At 42.5% G+C, this 17146-nt stretch overlaps 2 protein-coding genes across 2 annotated transcripts in view; one reads left to right on the top strand and one right to left on the bottom strand.

Annotated features, from left to right (window-relative positions):
• Positions 1–11944, top strand: part of vsnl1a (visinin-like 1a) — a 28294-nt gene extending 16350 nt beyond the window's left edge. The window contains exons 3-4 of the mRNA XM_076756889.1: positions 8313–8528; positions 9663–11944. Coding sequence (XP_076613004.1) covers positions 8313–8528; positions 9663–9860 — 414 coding nt within the window. The 3' untranslated portion in view covers positions 9861–11944. The remainder of the gene's footprint in view (positions 1–8312; positions 8529–9662) is intronic.
• Positions 11945–13367: 1423 nt separating this feature from the next.
• Positions 13368–15862, bottom strand: sf3b6 (splicing factor 3b, subunit 6). Its single transcript, XM_076755554.1, has 4 exons — positions 15744–15862; positions 14930–15048; positions 14232–14370; positions 13368–14034 (listed from the first exon to the last, which is right to left on the bottom strand). The coding sequence occupies exons 1-4, from the start codon at positions 15771–15773 to the stop codon at positions 13945–13947; spliced, it is 378 nt and encodes a 125-aa protein (XP_076611669.1). The 5' UTR covers positions 15774–15862; the 3' UTR covers positions 13368–13944.
• Positions 15863–17146: the final 1284 nt, after the last annotated feature.

Below are 17146 nucleotides of genomic sequence, written 5' to 3'. Positions count from 1 at the left end.
GTATGATTTGCATGTGGTGTCAGAAAGGAGGACTCCCACTCTTCAATATCTGCTTCCCACCTCCAACACACACACACAACCAGTACTCGTTACGCTTATCATTGGCCATTTTATTTTAATCACGTGGCCCCTCTTCTTGAAATCCTATTCTCTCACTGAATCAAAGGCTCATCCCTCAAGATCAGAGCAATCTCACAAACCTTGACCATAAACAAAGGTCGCACGTGTCTTAATGCAGTCTGACTACTGCTCAGATAGATGCCTGCCACGTTCGACTCCTTGTAGCACCGTGTCTTCAGTCGTGCTGCATTCAGGTCATATTTTTCAAACCGTAATTACGAGTAGCTGAGTGGGAAAAACTGCCATCAACTTGTAACTCAGAGTTGTAGATATCAGGAATTTTTCAAACAGACAAAATCTCCCACTTGGTGAAAAGAACCACAGACATGTCACCAAACAGAGGGTATATTGGATGCAAATGCACCACCGCTAGCAGTTACATCAAAATGCAATCCAGTGTTTACACTAAGACAAATCAGCTCTCTTAATAGGAGCTATCTGTGACTACAGGGTTAGCTGTGGGAGGCAGCCAGCTTCCAATAGTGTATGAACACTACCAAGTCAGGAAGAAGGAGTTGTTGTATCCTTGAGTCTCACTAGAAAAATTCAAACAGAAGCTGAACACCCCATTTTAGTTGAACATGCCCCCCTGACAAACTCCAAAAATGCATTTCTCTCCATATAGACACCACTGACTGTCCACGCTGCTGACAGTCGACTGCTGTGTTTACAGTACATGTCGGGCTGAGGTGTGTGTGGGCTGAACACGATGATGTAATGATTTTTCATGCATTTTTGGGAGGCTCTAGTTGACAGAATTACTGGATTTTATCTGGAAAAAGGAAAGTAAATTCTCCTGAACGCTGCAGTCTGGGACTATCAGTTGATACCTTAACACTGACTGTACATGTTAGTCACTAACTCTAAAAAACTGGATTAAGTGTTAAGCTGATTTTTGAAGATTTCAGTCCTGATTGATTTGGCGACACCCGTGGTTACCGTGGTAACAGCAAGTGCTGTTTAATAGTCCAGCCAATGCTCCTTGAGCAGCTGCTTTGTCAGTAATACAACAGAGGGGCATCTGGTGTATCTGTTTACAGTGCAACCAAACACACTCATGTTGTTTTCATAAAGAAAGTAAGTCACTAATCTGCCTTTTCCCATCATGCCATGAGAAGCCACAATCTGATTTAGAACAAAGTCAAGTGCTTATTTCAGCAGTTATTGTTGGAAATATTCTCAGGAATGAATTACTGCGAACTTGTTTACCTTTGATGACACTGATATCACAGCAGACACCCATCTGAGAGTAACAAGGGGATGATTAAAAATGCATTTTACTGAGTAGAGGGAGGGTGAGCGAGTGTGTGTGTGTGTATGTGTGTGTGTGTGTGTGTGTGTGTGTGCGCGCGCGCGTGCATGCGTGCGTGTGTGTGTGTGTGTGTTTTCTATCTGTGCAGACCCTGGAGGCTTGGAAGCAGTAGCAGCTACAGCAGTGCGCTGGCTAAGTTTCTGTTGCTGCCTGGCATGTCACTGAGGGTTTATGTAAGAGCACACACAGGCTCCATCTCTCTCTCTCACGCACACACACACACACACACACACACACACACACACACACACACACACACACGCACACACTGTAAATACCCCAGCAATGGATTATGCATGTATTCCCTCTCTCTCCCAATTCTGCTCGGTGAAGAAGCATCTAAGCGATGCTTTGCAATGCAAACAGCCATATGCAGCGACAGCCAGTGCTGTCAAGCCATACTTCTGCTTGTGTGTTTCTCCAAATAGGCTTGACTGCATCTGACAATGTTAGCAAAGGGATGCATGAAACATAAGGCATTATTTACACAGCCCTCTGGTGCCACAGTGGAATGACAGAAACCGTAAGAAACAAGTCAAAGCTAAAGCCTCACTTTTGAGTGTGTGGCTAACGGGAAAATACAGACATCCAATGCTTTGAAGGGCAAATTACAATCTCAGCGTGACCTCTGAAACCTGTTCGTATGCAGGCGAGATGAATAGCCAATGGCAAACCTGCTACACATTGTTGATAACAATAGAGGCAGTGTCTGTAGGATCCTTAAGCAAGGAGAGACGACCTTGTGAGCTTCATGAAAGCTGGAGGAAATATCAATAGGCTTTAGACCATCAAGTCATTATATTCTGTATTCTCTTTTATTCTATTCTCTGACAGTTTTGGTGGTCAGCATAATGATAACATTCATCCATGGTCAAAAATTATGTTTTATATTGTGCAAATGAGCTCTGAGGCTCTCAAAAGTATGCATGTGTGTGCATCTGTATGTATATAGACTGTATATCTGGACAATAGAACCAGACACTATCAGTGGAAAATAGAGGTACACAGTACAGAGCATGGTATCGCCATGGCAGCGGTCCAGCGCAGGCATCATGGGATGGTGTCAGTGAGCGCATGAACGATCAGCCATGGGTCATCTTCTGGGATAGGGTGTTTTGGCAGGTCTGCAGCTTGTTCTCTTTCCTGTCTATTGGCTTTGTCAGGTGTGATTAATTACAGCAGGCAGAGATGGAACTTTGTCTTAATTATGTTATTTGATCAAGGTAGAATTAATGAAAAATCAAAACCTAAAAAAAAAAATCAAAAACCTCATTTTTGTCAGCGATAGCTATTAAAAATATTTACATTTACAAATGCCTCACTGCATAGTAGTTTTAAGCTAGCAAAGCTACCAAAAAGTAGCCTGCTGTCCTCCTACTAATAACAACATTCTTGGAAACTCCATTTCCAGCTTTTCCTGGAGCTCAGCTGTATCTTCCAGCTAACTCCATCAGGAAGACTGTGAGATGGGGTTGAGAGCTCAGGAAAAAAGTTAGAAAGTGGACCTCGATGTAAGGCGAGGCTGCTTTTGGCTGCTGATCAAAATGAGAACTATTCGACATAAACCTTGCCTTACCAGCCTCCTGTTGCTTTATGATAACAGGGTGTCTCAGCGGGTGGAGAAATGCCCTCAAACTGCATCTATCAGATCTCAGATTACTGCAGGCGGCCTCAGATCAGTTCCCTTTGTTTTGTCGTTTTTACCATTTTTTGCTATTTTGTAAGTACTCAGAGACCAGTAATCCGTTTACATGCAGTCTGCAGCTCCCCAAACTGCAACAGAATGTACATATAGTAAATAAATCTTCATCACATTTAATTCCTGACCCTTGCGAGCTCATCACTGGAAGCTTTTAAGCTACAAGATGTCTGTCCAGCTTAGCTGTTATCTGCGGAGCTGGCAGCGCGGGCAGGCCAACTAAACACAAATCTGGATCCAGCACTGCTGTTACCTAATTCTGAAGTTATTTTCAAACCAAACACGAGTCATTTGTCGCTCGTTACTGATCAGCCCCTCGTTTGAGGATTGATGTTGAATCACCACTTTGTGTTTTGAGCTGTATTATTCATCTGCTCTATGATCTTGCAGCCAGTCACTGTTCTGTTAGTGTGAAACGGCCTTCATTTGAGTGTGACTGCTGAAATGTCTTTCTGTTTCCCTCTTTCTCTTTTTCCCTTTCCTCTTCTATCGCCTTCCTGTTCTATCTTCTTCGTACCTTCCCTTGTTTCCTCCCTGCTCTCTGGCTTCCTCTCTTGCGGTTTTTGGATCAGCACGAGTGCCAGCTTGCAGGCTGATTACGAAGGCTTTAATGTTCCATTTAACAGCGGCATGTTTTAGGTCGTGTGTGCGTGCGTGCATGCGTGTGTGTGTGTGTATGGAGGTTGGGTGGGTAGGCCTCGCCACGCGCTCATTGACACACACAGACACTGCAGCATTAGCCTTTATTAAGCCAGCTGTGCCTGTCCGCCTGGCATTCAGCCTGTCCTTTGATGGCCGACTCCAAACAACCATATCAAACAGCCATAACAGCAAATGGGAGCCAAATCAGAAGAGGAATGAGACTTAATGGAAATGTTAACAACCTAATATCCGTAGCTGTAAAAGCGAGGAAACGGCGGCTTCAAGGTTTGGTTAAGTGGTAATCGTGTGCCATCTAGTGAAGGTTTTGTTTTTCAGCCTCGACGGTTGCCGTCTATTGCTCTGACATCCGACGATGCTTCTGCGTGTGACAAAGACAGACAAAAGGAACCAAAGAAACTCCGATGGAGGAATTTCACAGTCTCATCACCCTGCCCCACTTTCCGCCTTTCTTCTCTCCGTTTTTACATAACAAAGTGTTTCATAACTTGCCAGATTGTCGAGGAGCCGCAGTGGCTTGCTCTCCCCCTCCCTCCCATCATCAGCATCTCTCCCGCATCACTTCCCTGACACCTTTCCTCCTCCCTCTCATTCCTCCCCACCCTCCCTCCCTCCCCTCGAAACGCCTTCCCACATCGCCCCGTCCGTCCACGTGCCTCCTCCCGTCCCTCGGGGGCTTGGGCAGACGAGGCGAGGCAGGGCCGTGCGGGGACAGGAAGCAGCGCTCGTGGGAAGGGAGACACGTCGCATTTGTGCAGAAAGCATCAGTCAGCACCCTGCTCTCTACACCCCCACCTCCCCACCTGTCCTGAGGGGGCTTCCTTCTTCAAATTAGTTAGTCTTCTCTGGAGAAGGGGCAGATAGGGACCTGGATGAGGGCGGGGGGCAAACTCCACTGCTGTCACGCTCCCTCTAACACTTTCTCTGTCACACTCGCTTTAGTCTCGTCCATCTTTCCTGTTTTCATTCTTCTCCTCACCTTGTTGCCCGCTGACTCTCTCTCTGTCTCCCCCCCCTGTCTCTTCTCTCTGTTAACTTCTCGCTGCAGTCAGATCGGTTTGCTACTGCAGCAGAATTTACATGGGTGGGACCTTATTGCAGATGGGCAGTTTTGCAACCCGAGCTGACTCTCAGCGTCTAACCCTGTCTTATTTATCCTCCTCCCCTCTCTTTTTTATTTCCCATCCACTGCACTCTCTCCCCTCCCATTAGAATTCATGGCCTCGACTTCCCCCCCGTCGTGACTGCAGACGGTTTGTTCGTGCTGGGGCAGTCACTCTTTGGAGAGGCTAAGGCAGTGTCCTCGCCTTTTTATTCGGATATGTATCTCCGCACACGGCCAAGGACACAGTGTAGAACAGTCTTGTACCGCCTGAAACATAAGTGCACGTGCCTCGGATTTGCTTGCTGCATAAACCTGCAGTGGATTTTCTCCCCGCTGCTTTCAAAGTTCTGAAGTTTAAATCTGCTATAATCAAACTCCTCTTATTAATAATAGATGGACTGGCTATGTGTTATGTGAAAGGGGTCACTCACCACAGATAATCACCTGAATTGATAAACTCAATGTCGTTTCTAGATGCAGCAGGCAGCGAAAAAGCTCTAAAAACTCACTGCAGGCTACCTGTGGAGCACCGTTCAGCAGACAGACGAAGGTAGCAACTAGCTGGTGAATATAGTGGAACATTTAGAGGCTAAAGAGTATGATATTTCACTCTGGAGCTGGTGAAGACCAAAAACAGAGCTAAAAAAGGAGTTACATGCACATCGGGTGGTCATATCAACTTAAATGATGATGTTATGTTCACAACTTGTTCTTTCCTTTCAGTTGTTAGTTACAGCTTTTCTAGAAGCCTATCTTACTCATAAAAGTTGACTTCCTCCTGAAGAAGTACTTTAATTCTCATCTTTGAGTCCACATGTCAGCACAGGGATCTGATGACATTTGCTGAGAGACTTAATATTAAAATGATGAAGGTATTTCATTTCTCCGATTCAACTTGACATAATAGATCCATGCCTGAGCCATTCACTGACTTTTTTCAGTCATTCCTTACGCAAAGATGTCAAATTTATAGTTTATATGAATAGAAAATAAACTGCAAGACATTTTCTCAAATGATGAAACGGAATGGAAAATCTCTTCCAGTTTGTTGTGTTTCCTTGATGAAGGCTGCATCTGCAACACAAGTCCTCAGAGAGCAGCCTCGCTCAGCTTAGATTACCCATCGGCTCTGAGAGCGTTTACCAGAGAGGTCAAGTGGAAGGTTGAATCTAATGAATCGCTCGGCTTCTCGCGGCTATCCACAGGGTTCACGGTCTACAGTACACGACGAGCAGAGCAGGGGCGCAGTGGTCATCCACAGAGTTCCTGCATTAACCTCTGACCTTGTGTACATGTAGCGCAGTTATGCAGTGATGGCTTGGACTGGAGCTGATCCATAGTATTTTGTGAATTGTATGGTAGAGCCATAGGGCTGTACATTTTGGCATCACTGCACAAAACAGAACTTTGGGCAGAAAATGTAATGTTTTGATGTGTTACTCTGTGCTCCATTTTCTGTGCCGCTGTCCTATTAAATCCTGATCCTGGTCTGGAGAATCACATCAAAAGCAAATGTTGTATAGGGAGTATTTGGTATTGGGCAAAGGGGAATATCCATCCGACATCCAGCAATTTCCTGTTTCCACACAAATGTGAAAAACTTTTTGAACATATTGAAATATATTTTTGAAAAAGGTGTAGGCCGACAACTTTCTTAAAGCATACAGCTGTTTGTGTGCACCAGTGGAACACACTGAAAGCGTACTGTAATCACTAAACACATTTGACAGTAAATGAAATGCGTCCATCTCAGAGCAGCGCTGAAGACAGACTGCCATAATCAGCTGTTTGAGTGATCAGTGACTTTAGGTCCACTCTTCTTTCCCCTGCTGCTCCTCCGATGTCCGCCCTCCCTCTCACTCCTTTCCCAAAATTTTAACATTGAACTCCTTGAATTAAGAGCTTATTTCGACCAAGCCAGAGTTAGTGGTCATTATTGGAATGGTTTCTGTAAATGGAGTCTGGTGGCTTTGGTGAGAGCTGCTTAAAAAAGAAGGATCACCAAATAATGCACTAAAGTAGTCAGGTTGGGAACCAATAGGTTTATGTATTCGTCCTTTAGGACCCTTTAAAGCTGAGAGTTTATTTAGCCCCGTGGTATGCCATATTGTGATGCCTCATATCTGCATATGGACACAACAAGAAAGTACTGCAAAGTGAAGTTGTGAGGGAGGAGGTCCTGTAACTGGAAGAACCATATTCAAGTTGAATGTATCAGGATGCATCAGGTGCGTGAAAGGTTCTGGGTGCTGTAGGTGGCCATGCAGGGGAAAGAAAAAACAGCTTCCCTTCAGGAATCAATAAAGACTACAATGTAATTGTTAGCACCTACTTCTGCTCAGCGCCACCTGAAGTGCCCCGCCCCCACCCCCGCCTGTCACCACTGCTGGCAGAACACACACAGCCCAGTGAAACACCTCACATACTTACCTGGCAAGCTAACTAAGCTAACCACCCTCACCTACCTGTCCAACAGAAAACAGGCTAACTCTGCGTCGCTCTTCATCCCCACCCTCTCCCTCAGTGCTCGCCAGCAGGTGAAAGACAACCCCATTTCACTCTCATTTTGGAACAAGCTTTGTCTGCTTGGCAGTTCGACTCACTATATTTGCATTTTTTCAGTGCTGCGTCCAACACTTTCATAGCCTCCACTTGCTGCTTACTGTCTTTTCTTTGTCATTACCTTTTTATAAAGTCCCAACCTCATCAGTGCATTGTTATTGGTTGATGGCTACACACCCACTGCCCAAAAGTTGCAGCCCAGAAAGTCCTAAACACTGCAAAATAGGAAAATACAGGCAGTCTGTGCGGATACAGTCGCTGCCACATAATTCTAGTGGGTCATAAGTGATGATTGAGACGGATTCTTTTTGCATGAGTCTATATACAGAATTGTTTTTGGGAAAGTCCTGCATAGTACACCATTAAAAGCACTGGATGAGAATAGGAAATCAAAGTCTATTGAATTACTGCAGGTAATGAAGGTCTATTGATTTTAAATGCAAAGATCTTGCATCATTATGTTCCCAAATAACACCATCTGTTTTCATTAATCTGCCCGTTTCTCACAAACTACAGCATGATCTGGCAAAATCTGCCAGTGGCCTCATTCATTTTCAACCACGATCTGCATCATTTTGCCACACCAGAAATCTGACAATCTAATCCCCAATGAATCACTTTGGGCCACGTTTCATCACGAGTTGCATGCATATTTTGCAGGTGTAAAGGAAAATGTGCTGTATTTTGACACCAGTTTCTTGCTGAATATTGATGTTTCCTTTTGGGTGCTGGTTGCATCACAGAGGGATCAAGCTTATGAGTGAAAGCAAGGCATCATTGCTGGAGGGATTATCAAGAAAAGCTAGCTTTGATAGACTTACGTTTCTAATCTGCTTCCTCTTCTTTCACTCCAGTTCTTCCCTTACGGCGACGCGTCCAAGTTCGCCCAGCACGCCTTCAGGACCTTCGACAAGAACGGCGACGGCACCATCGACTTCAGAGAGTTCATCTGCGCGCTGTCCATCACATCACGAGGCAGCTTCGAGCAGAAACTCAACTGGGCCTTCAACATGTACGACCTGGACGGGGACGGCAAGATCACACGGGTGGAGATGCTGGAGATCATCGAGGTATCACATCAAGGAATAATGCTTTTAAGGGAGCGAGCAAGTTAAAATAATTAATAGTCTTGATATTTTTGATGCATCATTGAGTATCATTGTCACGATTATTAGCAAGACTGTTTCAATTTAGCATTTTTAAAGGAATAGTTAAAACCCACCTAGCAGCATATTTAATGTACAGACATGAGAGCGCTATCGATCTTCTCATCTAACTCTCAGCAAGAAAGCAAATTTCCCAAAATGCTAAACTTTATTTTTAAGGTTCTTCTCCTTTGTTACGTGGCTGCAGTTGGCGAGCAAGCGATCTGTTGCCACATGTCTCGTATGCTTTTCAACCTACTGAGTCACAAGGCTGCAGCACTTTGGATTTTTTTTTCTAATTAGTGAAAGGTTATACAGCAGAGGACTGAGCCTGCGGGGCCTGACGAGACCCTAATTAGTCATACACAGGAAAAATATGAAACAACAAGCGCAAGAGTGCATGTTGAGAGCAGGCTCATCTAGAATTTAGGGCACTTAGTCTGATAGATAATATAGCACTCAGGCAGAAGAGGAGATTTTCATGTTATTCAGCAATAAACACATGATGCTATATCTTCATGTGGGATATAGTAAGGTGGGATAATTTCCATAAAATTTTCCGAACACATTTACAGTAAAAATCAAAAGAGGCTGTCTGATATGCATTCAGCATCTGAGCGGTCCCACTGATCTGTGCTCAGTATAAATATAGAATTAAATTATTCATGCATGTGTGGATGCTGCAGAGACTAATCTTTCACATTCTGTTCTGTCATGTGGAGGACATCAGTAAAAAAAAGAAAAAAAACGTAATAGCACAGACTGGAGTTTCTGTGTGTCCTTATTATTATTTGAACAGCACATCATGTTTTCTGTGAAAGTACAAACTCCAAGGCATCAAACAACGCCAGAGAGAGGCTGAAGCCGACTGGCAAGTGATCCAGCTGTGCTCCATCTGTGCTGCCGTCAGACGGCGGTTTAGACGAAAGGAAACCTCAGCATATTTCCTCCATTCCTTGTTTCCTTTCTCCTTGTTTCCTTGCATCACTCAGGAAAAGACACAAGCGAAGGTAATGTGGGTGCATTAAAGAGACTTTAGCTCTCTCTCTCCCCCTGCAGGCGATCTACAAGATGGTGGGCACTGTGATCATGATGAAAATGAACGAGGACGGCCTGACGCCCGAGCAGCGGGTGGACAAGATCTTCTCCAAGATGGATAAGAACAACGACGACCAGATCTCGCTGGAGGAGTTCAAAGAGGCGGCCAAGAGCGACCCGTCCATCGTATTACTGCTGCAGTGTGACCTCCAGAAATAGGCCGGAGGGCGAACGCAGCGCTCCACCAGCCGCCACGGACTGCACAGAAAGAATTTCATGTTCCATTCAGTTTGCAGCTATTTCCACTGAAAAAAAAAAAAATATGCTTGGACTACCTTTCAATGGATCTGCTTCTTGTGTTTGAAACACTCGTGTGCATGAGAATGTTATTTGCTATAAAAAGATCTACACACAACATATAACAGTGTGCGGGTGCAAGAGTGCAGGTGCACACTCACACCACAAACACACTCGCAGTACATGCACACACACACACACACACACACACACACAAATGATATCTCACTACATATGAACACCTTGCACAAATAATATATATATAGATATATATAAATATGAATATATATATTTAAATTATTCAAAGATCAACTGCCAAAATGTGAAGTGTGCAAAATATTTTCCATACAGTTTCATTCTACTGGAGCTTGCGCATCAGTGATGTGCTACGTTGAATTTGCCGCTACTCTATTTATCGTTGCGCGTTTACTGACGCTAGCTGTATGTGTTTCATAATACTGAGTAATGTCGACTGAACCAAATTCCTATGATAATGTATCTGCCTCCAATAAGACACTCTGTCCATCCTCTCAAATATTAGCTCTAGCAGAGATGGATTAGCGTTTGTCCAACTTTTCCTTACAAAAACATGCTTGTACTGTCAGTAAAGAAATTGTAAACGTAGTTAATTTGCATGCCTTTAGGTTCTGCCTTAAAAATCTCCTCATTTTGCATCCTGTAACCGCAGACAGAAAGCCTTATCAAAGCAGAGAGACTTGGGAGAAACCGTGAGAAAAGGTTTTTACCGACTCGGGAGAAAAAAAAACACATTGCAGTAGGTCCTCTACAAGTGTTGTCGTATGGGATGTAATTTTTGTGACCTGTCGAGAAGTTTTCTTTTGACTGCTTTAACTGTGGGAGCATGTTTCCTTGTAGAGTAGCTGTAGTATATGTTGCTGAGAACTAAATCCCCGCCCCTGCGTGTTTAAACACACTATCTCATGACAAATGAGCAGACGTTGAATGTGGGGGAATCCATCATTTGGAACCAGGCGTAAAAAAGAGATTGATTGATACCTTTTTGAAGCAAACGGAGGCAACTGAGATGAAGCATCATCCGGATCCCCTGGAGAATGAATGAATGCCGCTTCCCTTAGTTGGAGTTAGACTAGATTAGAAGGAAGAACTAAGTATTCATCTATAGTTGGAGAGCATTGTTATCAAACTTAGTTATGAGAAACCATCACATCCACAATTTTCCAACTAGCCTGCGGGTTGCATATCAATATGTTGAATTTAGAGGGGTTTTTTTAGACTTTTTTGAGCATTAAAGAGGAGAAGAGATAAGGTCTGTGCAGCGTTTGAACTTTTCTGTTTGTGTTTTTCAGTGGAAGTAAGTGAATGCTACGTAGTGAGAGGAGCAGTGAATGGCGTTTCATTATACACTGTAACTAGTAGAGGACAGCCCTTACTGTTAAGCCATGTTTTTAGTAGGTTGGACAATTCGCCCTCCCTGACCCTCGAAGTATTTCTCTCGTACCAATCAGTCAATCTTTTTGTACTTTTTTACTCCCCTCTCTCACACATTGTACACGTACAGATACATACTAAATGTAGAGAAGTTCAGTGTGTTACCTCTTAAAAATGATTTGGAAATAACCCGTAAGCCCACGTCTTTAAGTGCATCACCTGGCCCTGTCTGAAAGCATTGCAGACACTTTCCAACCTGAATTAACACAACCAGGGTTCTAAGAGCTTAAGGAGGTCAAAGGAGATGAGATATGCCACAACATACAGAACTGCAATAAAGATCCAGCATACCAGTCCATCGTCATCTCTCAGCGGTGTGGCTCCTTTCGAATCTGAACTTCTTTACATGAACATCTTTGGCCAGACAATGTTTCTAATTCCAACTCCGTTGTTACTATTATTGCTATCAGGATACCAAATGTAAGCAAAGGCAAACGTGTACAAGGATTCTTTTGTAGCATGTATTGTGTCCCTGACGACATGGCTGCACTACTCCCTGTGTTGTGATTTAATCTAATAAAAGGAACTCTATGGGCTCTTGTCTGGTCTGCTAACTCAACAAACCATCTCTTCAAGCAGCATCTATATATAGCAGAGCTACACCAAGACCAGCGGCTTCTAATAATGTCTGCTTGTAGCTACTATTACTATTTATGCAGTAATTTCACCTATTTCAACTGTTATCCATTACTTTTAGCTTTACTTTTCTACCCACTTCTCCTCGTACTTGCTAACTAGAATCTCAATGGCAACATGTCTTTAAGGTGTTAAAGACATGTGTGTCCTGTGTAGTCAACCAATCGCAGCTGTGCTGTGGCACACTAGGACAAATGAAAAGGTAAATGGCAGAGATAAACAACACATTGACAATAACAGCTTCCCCACAAATATTTTTATCGGATGTTATTCTTGTACTTCACTACAACTCAGAGAGAATTATGAATTTTACACTACCTTTTATTTGACAGCTATTGTTGCTTTGCAGATGTAGTCTTTGAAAATAAATCCTGTGATCAGAGCATAAAATATAACACCTGATTATAGATTAAATGACACAACAGAGTGGAAATCAGTTAAAACTAACCCCAGCTGAAGTGAAAATGCTGTTTAAACATTATGCATCAGTTATGTTAGTACAATAATAATATTAAAAAGAATAACAAAGCACTCACAGGGGTCACTTTTCTGCATAATGAGTACCTACAAAATTATGGAAAATGTCCATTACAATCTGCTCAAGTACAGTGGGAGGTCTTCAGATGTTCTATTTTGTCTGTCATACAAGACAATCAGCAAATCTTCGGTATCAATGGTTCGTTGATTTGTGGTCCAAACAGCGACTGCCCTAACACGAACACAAGCAAACCTGCTTCCTTCTTTGATTTGTTACTACAAGAGGTAAATCTAGTAAGTGGCTCCAATACTTAGAGCCAGTATTGAAGGTTGTGCTGCTGCACTTCTGAGTGGAAGATACGTTTCTGAGATAATGTCCCTGTTCATCCACCAGATGTCACTTTTGAGTGAGACAAAGATGTTTTTGAAGTGGCGGTAGCTACTGTACATGAAGAGCGGTTTTCATTTTCTGTGATTTGATGGATTTACATGTGGCAGAGATAATACCAAGTGGCACTAACTTTTTTTTGTTCTATATAAAAATACTTCTCAGTACTGAGTCTGCTCTGTTTGCCCATGAGCCTTTGGCACAATATCACTGATTACACAGGGTTCACTTGGAGGCCTGTGGCCTCACTCAGAGACAGCACACTCCACACTAAAACCCCAGAGACGGCACCGTCACAAGCTGTTTGAAGCTTCAGGCAAACCAAGAATCAGCAAGCCCCTAACTCCTGTGCAAATGTGGAAAATGCATCTGGCCTATTGATCTAAATGGGTTCATGCAGAGGACAGCACTTCCACCACATTAAATCTACCGTAAGCAAAAAGGCAGAAGACAGAAGCTTTTAGAAAAAAAGAAAATTTATTTTACAGCAAGCATTTACTTTACAGAGTCAGTGCTGATAAACTTCATTTGATATCACACACTGCATATCCATGGTTGGCTTTAAATTAAAAGATCATCGAAGTCTGAAGAAGAAGTGACAACAAAACTGAAAACAATCTGCTGTAGCAGGTTTAAACATCTTTCCCAGCGTGAACATTATGACCAATCACCATCTAGACCCTGTTGCTGAAGAGTTTATCCCACCTGTCAATCGCTTTGACCGGTACACCAACAAAACTTTTGAAGTCCTGTCCTGAAACTGAATTTTCAGAAACAATATTCTATGTGAACGGCATTCAGCTGTTTCCTGCCATGACGTAATTCACATACTGCCAGTCTTAACAGCCTTCTCGAGTATTTGATGACGGAAATATGGAACAAAATATATTTTCTGACTGCTCATTTCAAAAAATCATTTAAAAATGACATTTTGAAAACCACGTCAGTAAACCAACACCAGCATAAAAAAAGGAAAGCAATTTTTGTAAAGGTACAAGAGAAAAGATGAGGGGGGGGGGGGGGGGTTCCAGAAAACTATTTTGGAGGGTCTGTGTTGATGCCGTATTTCTCTTTTAGAAGCTTCAGCTGTTCCTCTTTCTTCTTTGTGTCCATCTTCTGGAAAGCCTGTGAAGAGTCAATAAAACAAGGAAAGTTAAACTAAACATGCAATAACTTGAAGAAAGTATATGATTGAATTGTCTAAAGATTCAAAACTTGGATTTTAAATCCCAAAACTAGTTTTGTTTGACATTTACTTAAGCATATTCCTGACTGCTCTTTGACCTCGTGATGCACACAGACACTGTAATGCTCATACATACTCTGTTTGCGTTGTAGTAGAGGACCACCAGGTAACGGTTGCAGACATTAAAGCCTGACAGATGGTCACAAGCGTTCTTGGCATCAAAGATGTCTTCATAAACCACATAGGCTGTTCCTCGTGTTTCAGGCGTGTTCCCTCTGAGAAATACAGAAGAGCAAAACACACAGGAAGTGACCACAAGACCAATATCTAGAGCCATGCAACAGAAAAAGACATTTCAATGGAACCAAAACTGTTTGGAATCTATTTTTATGTGAGATGAAAATGTATATATGGGCAATGCTGATATTTCCTTCTTGCTAATCTAGAAATCTGTATAGCATCGATAGTGGCTGATGCAGTCGAAAATATTCTGTCCTCTTTCTAATGATGTTTTCCTACTGACCCAACAAAAATATGACTCACATCTATCTGCTCTTTTCAGGAAACAGGACTTTTTCAATGCTGATTAACGTACCTGACTCATCAATCCGAGCAAAATAATGTGGAGGGAATTCTAGCTTTGTATCTGTTTAACTTTGAGAATGGCACTGAAAAAGCCTCATTACTTAGAAAGTTTGTGTGTATGTGTGCTATAATACCATTATATGTTATAATAACACGATCTATTCTGACCAGAATCAATTTTATATGTAATCCTGTACCTGATGCATGTCTTCCACACTGACAAATGTCTCTGGGAGTATAAACACTTACGTTCTGATTTGACGTATGGGTCCATACTTCCCAAAGATATCATACATTTCCTCAGCTGTGATCTTGTAAGGAAGGTTCCTGACATACAAGATTCTGTTCACCTCAGGAGGTAATCGTATCTGTAGCACACAACAAGAGAAACACAAGTATTAAACATCCTGTTGGACATCAGGTTAAACCACAGAGAAGTCAATGGAGATGCAGTCTGGGGTTTTAGTAACTGACAAAACGTCGCGACCACTGCTGAGGCCATTCTAACTAAAAGCTCAAGTGAAGCCATACACGTAGGTTCCTTTTAGTGTCTCTGAAGCTAAGGGGGACATTGACCTCAGTGATCCTATAACCTGCGCTGCGGTAACGGCTACTACTTCCATTTGACTCATTTATTTGACATTAACGACTTTATCTCCTGGCCAACAAAGTTTCCCAGGGGCCATATCACCACCTTATACATTTAAATACTTAGCGCTATTCTGATTGAGAACCAATAGTTAGAGTTAGCGAAAACATTATCAACCGACGTTTAACTAAGTGACGTCGGTGTTACAGTGTACATGTCGCCACGTTTCTCAAACAAAAACTTCAAACCCCCAGATGGTCCAAAATGAGTCACCTAAATACGGTGATATGTTGTCTCAATAAAAAGTAAAAAGGCGCTAAATTATAATATTATGAGATTCTGTTCAATTCGTTAGCATGCTAACGGGCTAACCGTATGCTAACACCAGCTGACGCTAGCTTCTAACCGAACCAAGCTAATATTATATGTTATATACATCACAGAATAAACCACTTCTCAATTCTTCACACTTACGTTAGCGCGTTTTGCTGCTTGCATAGCCATGGTGAAATCTTTTTAAGCGTAAATACGACTGCTAAACAACAAACACGCAGTTCTCCTGCTCTTCACTCTTTCCGTCAAAATGGCTGCTGTGGCTGACTAGTGACGAACTTCCGGTTTCCGGCTGAGCAACTACACCCAAATCCGGCGTGCTGCTGCCCCCTGTATTGTCTGTATTGTCTACCACATTTTTACTAATATTGATTCCTAAATATATAACTTCTTCTTTAACTGGAACACTTTCATGTTTAAACAGAAAAAGGGTGCCTTTTTCAATATTTAGTTGGCGCTGGTACCTTAGTGAATACATTAATTAAGACACTTGATATGTCTTTTCATTCTTTCGAGAGATAGCTGTATCATCAGCTAGCTGAAAACATGTTGCTTTGATGCGTTGAAAGGAATCATTATGTATATGTAAGGCCATTATTTGCATGATTAAAAAGAATAAAACTGGAGCTGCAGGATCCCCCTCTTTTTCACCTCAGGAGATAAATATGCAGATAAGGCCAGCACTGATGCTAAAACCACCAAACTCTGTAACTGCTGTGTTTACAGACAGCAATTTTTGTATTCTGATTACATCTCTGATGACACACGTTTTTAGGCAGTGCAGCAGGAGTAGAATCTTTTACAAACATCAGATACCTACAAATGACACTCTGGCTTTCAGAAATCTCTCACAGCACGTGATCAGGTCATTTTCACAGAGAGCATTTTGACATTTCACAGCAAGAATAGCACAGGTGTAAATAATCAAATAAATGATGACTGAATTCCATTTAGCTGTGTTGGTTTCAGGTAATGCACATTCTGGCCCACTGCCACAGCTTACTGGGACACTGAAATAGAACAGAGCCATTGTTAATATTATTAGTTACACCTGTGCTTTTCCTGCCATGACAAGGCAGTATATGTGCTGTGAAGAAGGCTTGTTTTAAGGCTCAATCACTCCACAAAATCCCTAAAGAAAACTGTACAAGAAAGTGGACATGATGCCAAACAGCCTCAGAACCACCAACAGTAACAGCACCTCCATCTACAGCCACAGGGCCCATAGCCATGCAACCTGCAGCCTCACCTCCTGCAGCTCCATCCCCAATAACTCATTTCTGACTACAATCCAAAAACAGTTTCTCACTGAGAGGTGACTGAAAGCTGTTTTCCCAGCAGTTCCTGCACTAGTCAGGGTTTCCACAAGGTATCCAGGTGTTTCTATTCTCCAGTCTTTCTCAAATTAGATTTTGCAGCAGTACGTAACTTCTGTCAAATTCACTCTTCTGTTTCTGTTACTTTTTCTGACGTGTGCATGCATGAGAGAAGGAGAATTCTAAAGAGTTTTAAATTGAATTTAAAATACGTGAAAGTGGCTTACC

Source organism: Chaetodon auriga, chromosome 18 (genome assembly GCF_051107435.1).
Source record: "Chaetodon auriga isolate fChaAug3 chromosome 18, fChaAug3.hap1, whole genome shotgun sequence".
Taxonomy (NCBI): Eukaryota; Metazoa; Chordata; class Actinopteri; order Chaetodontiformes; family Chaetodontidae; genus Chaetodon; species Chaetodon auriga.
Note: the sequence above shows the minus strand (reverse complement) of the source record. Positions and strands in the feature narration are given on the sequence as shown.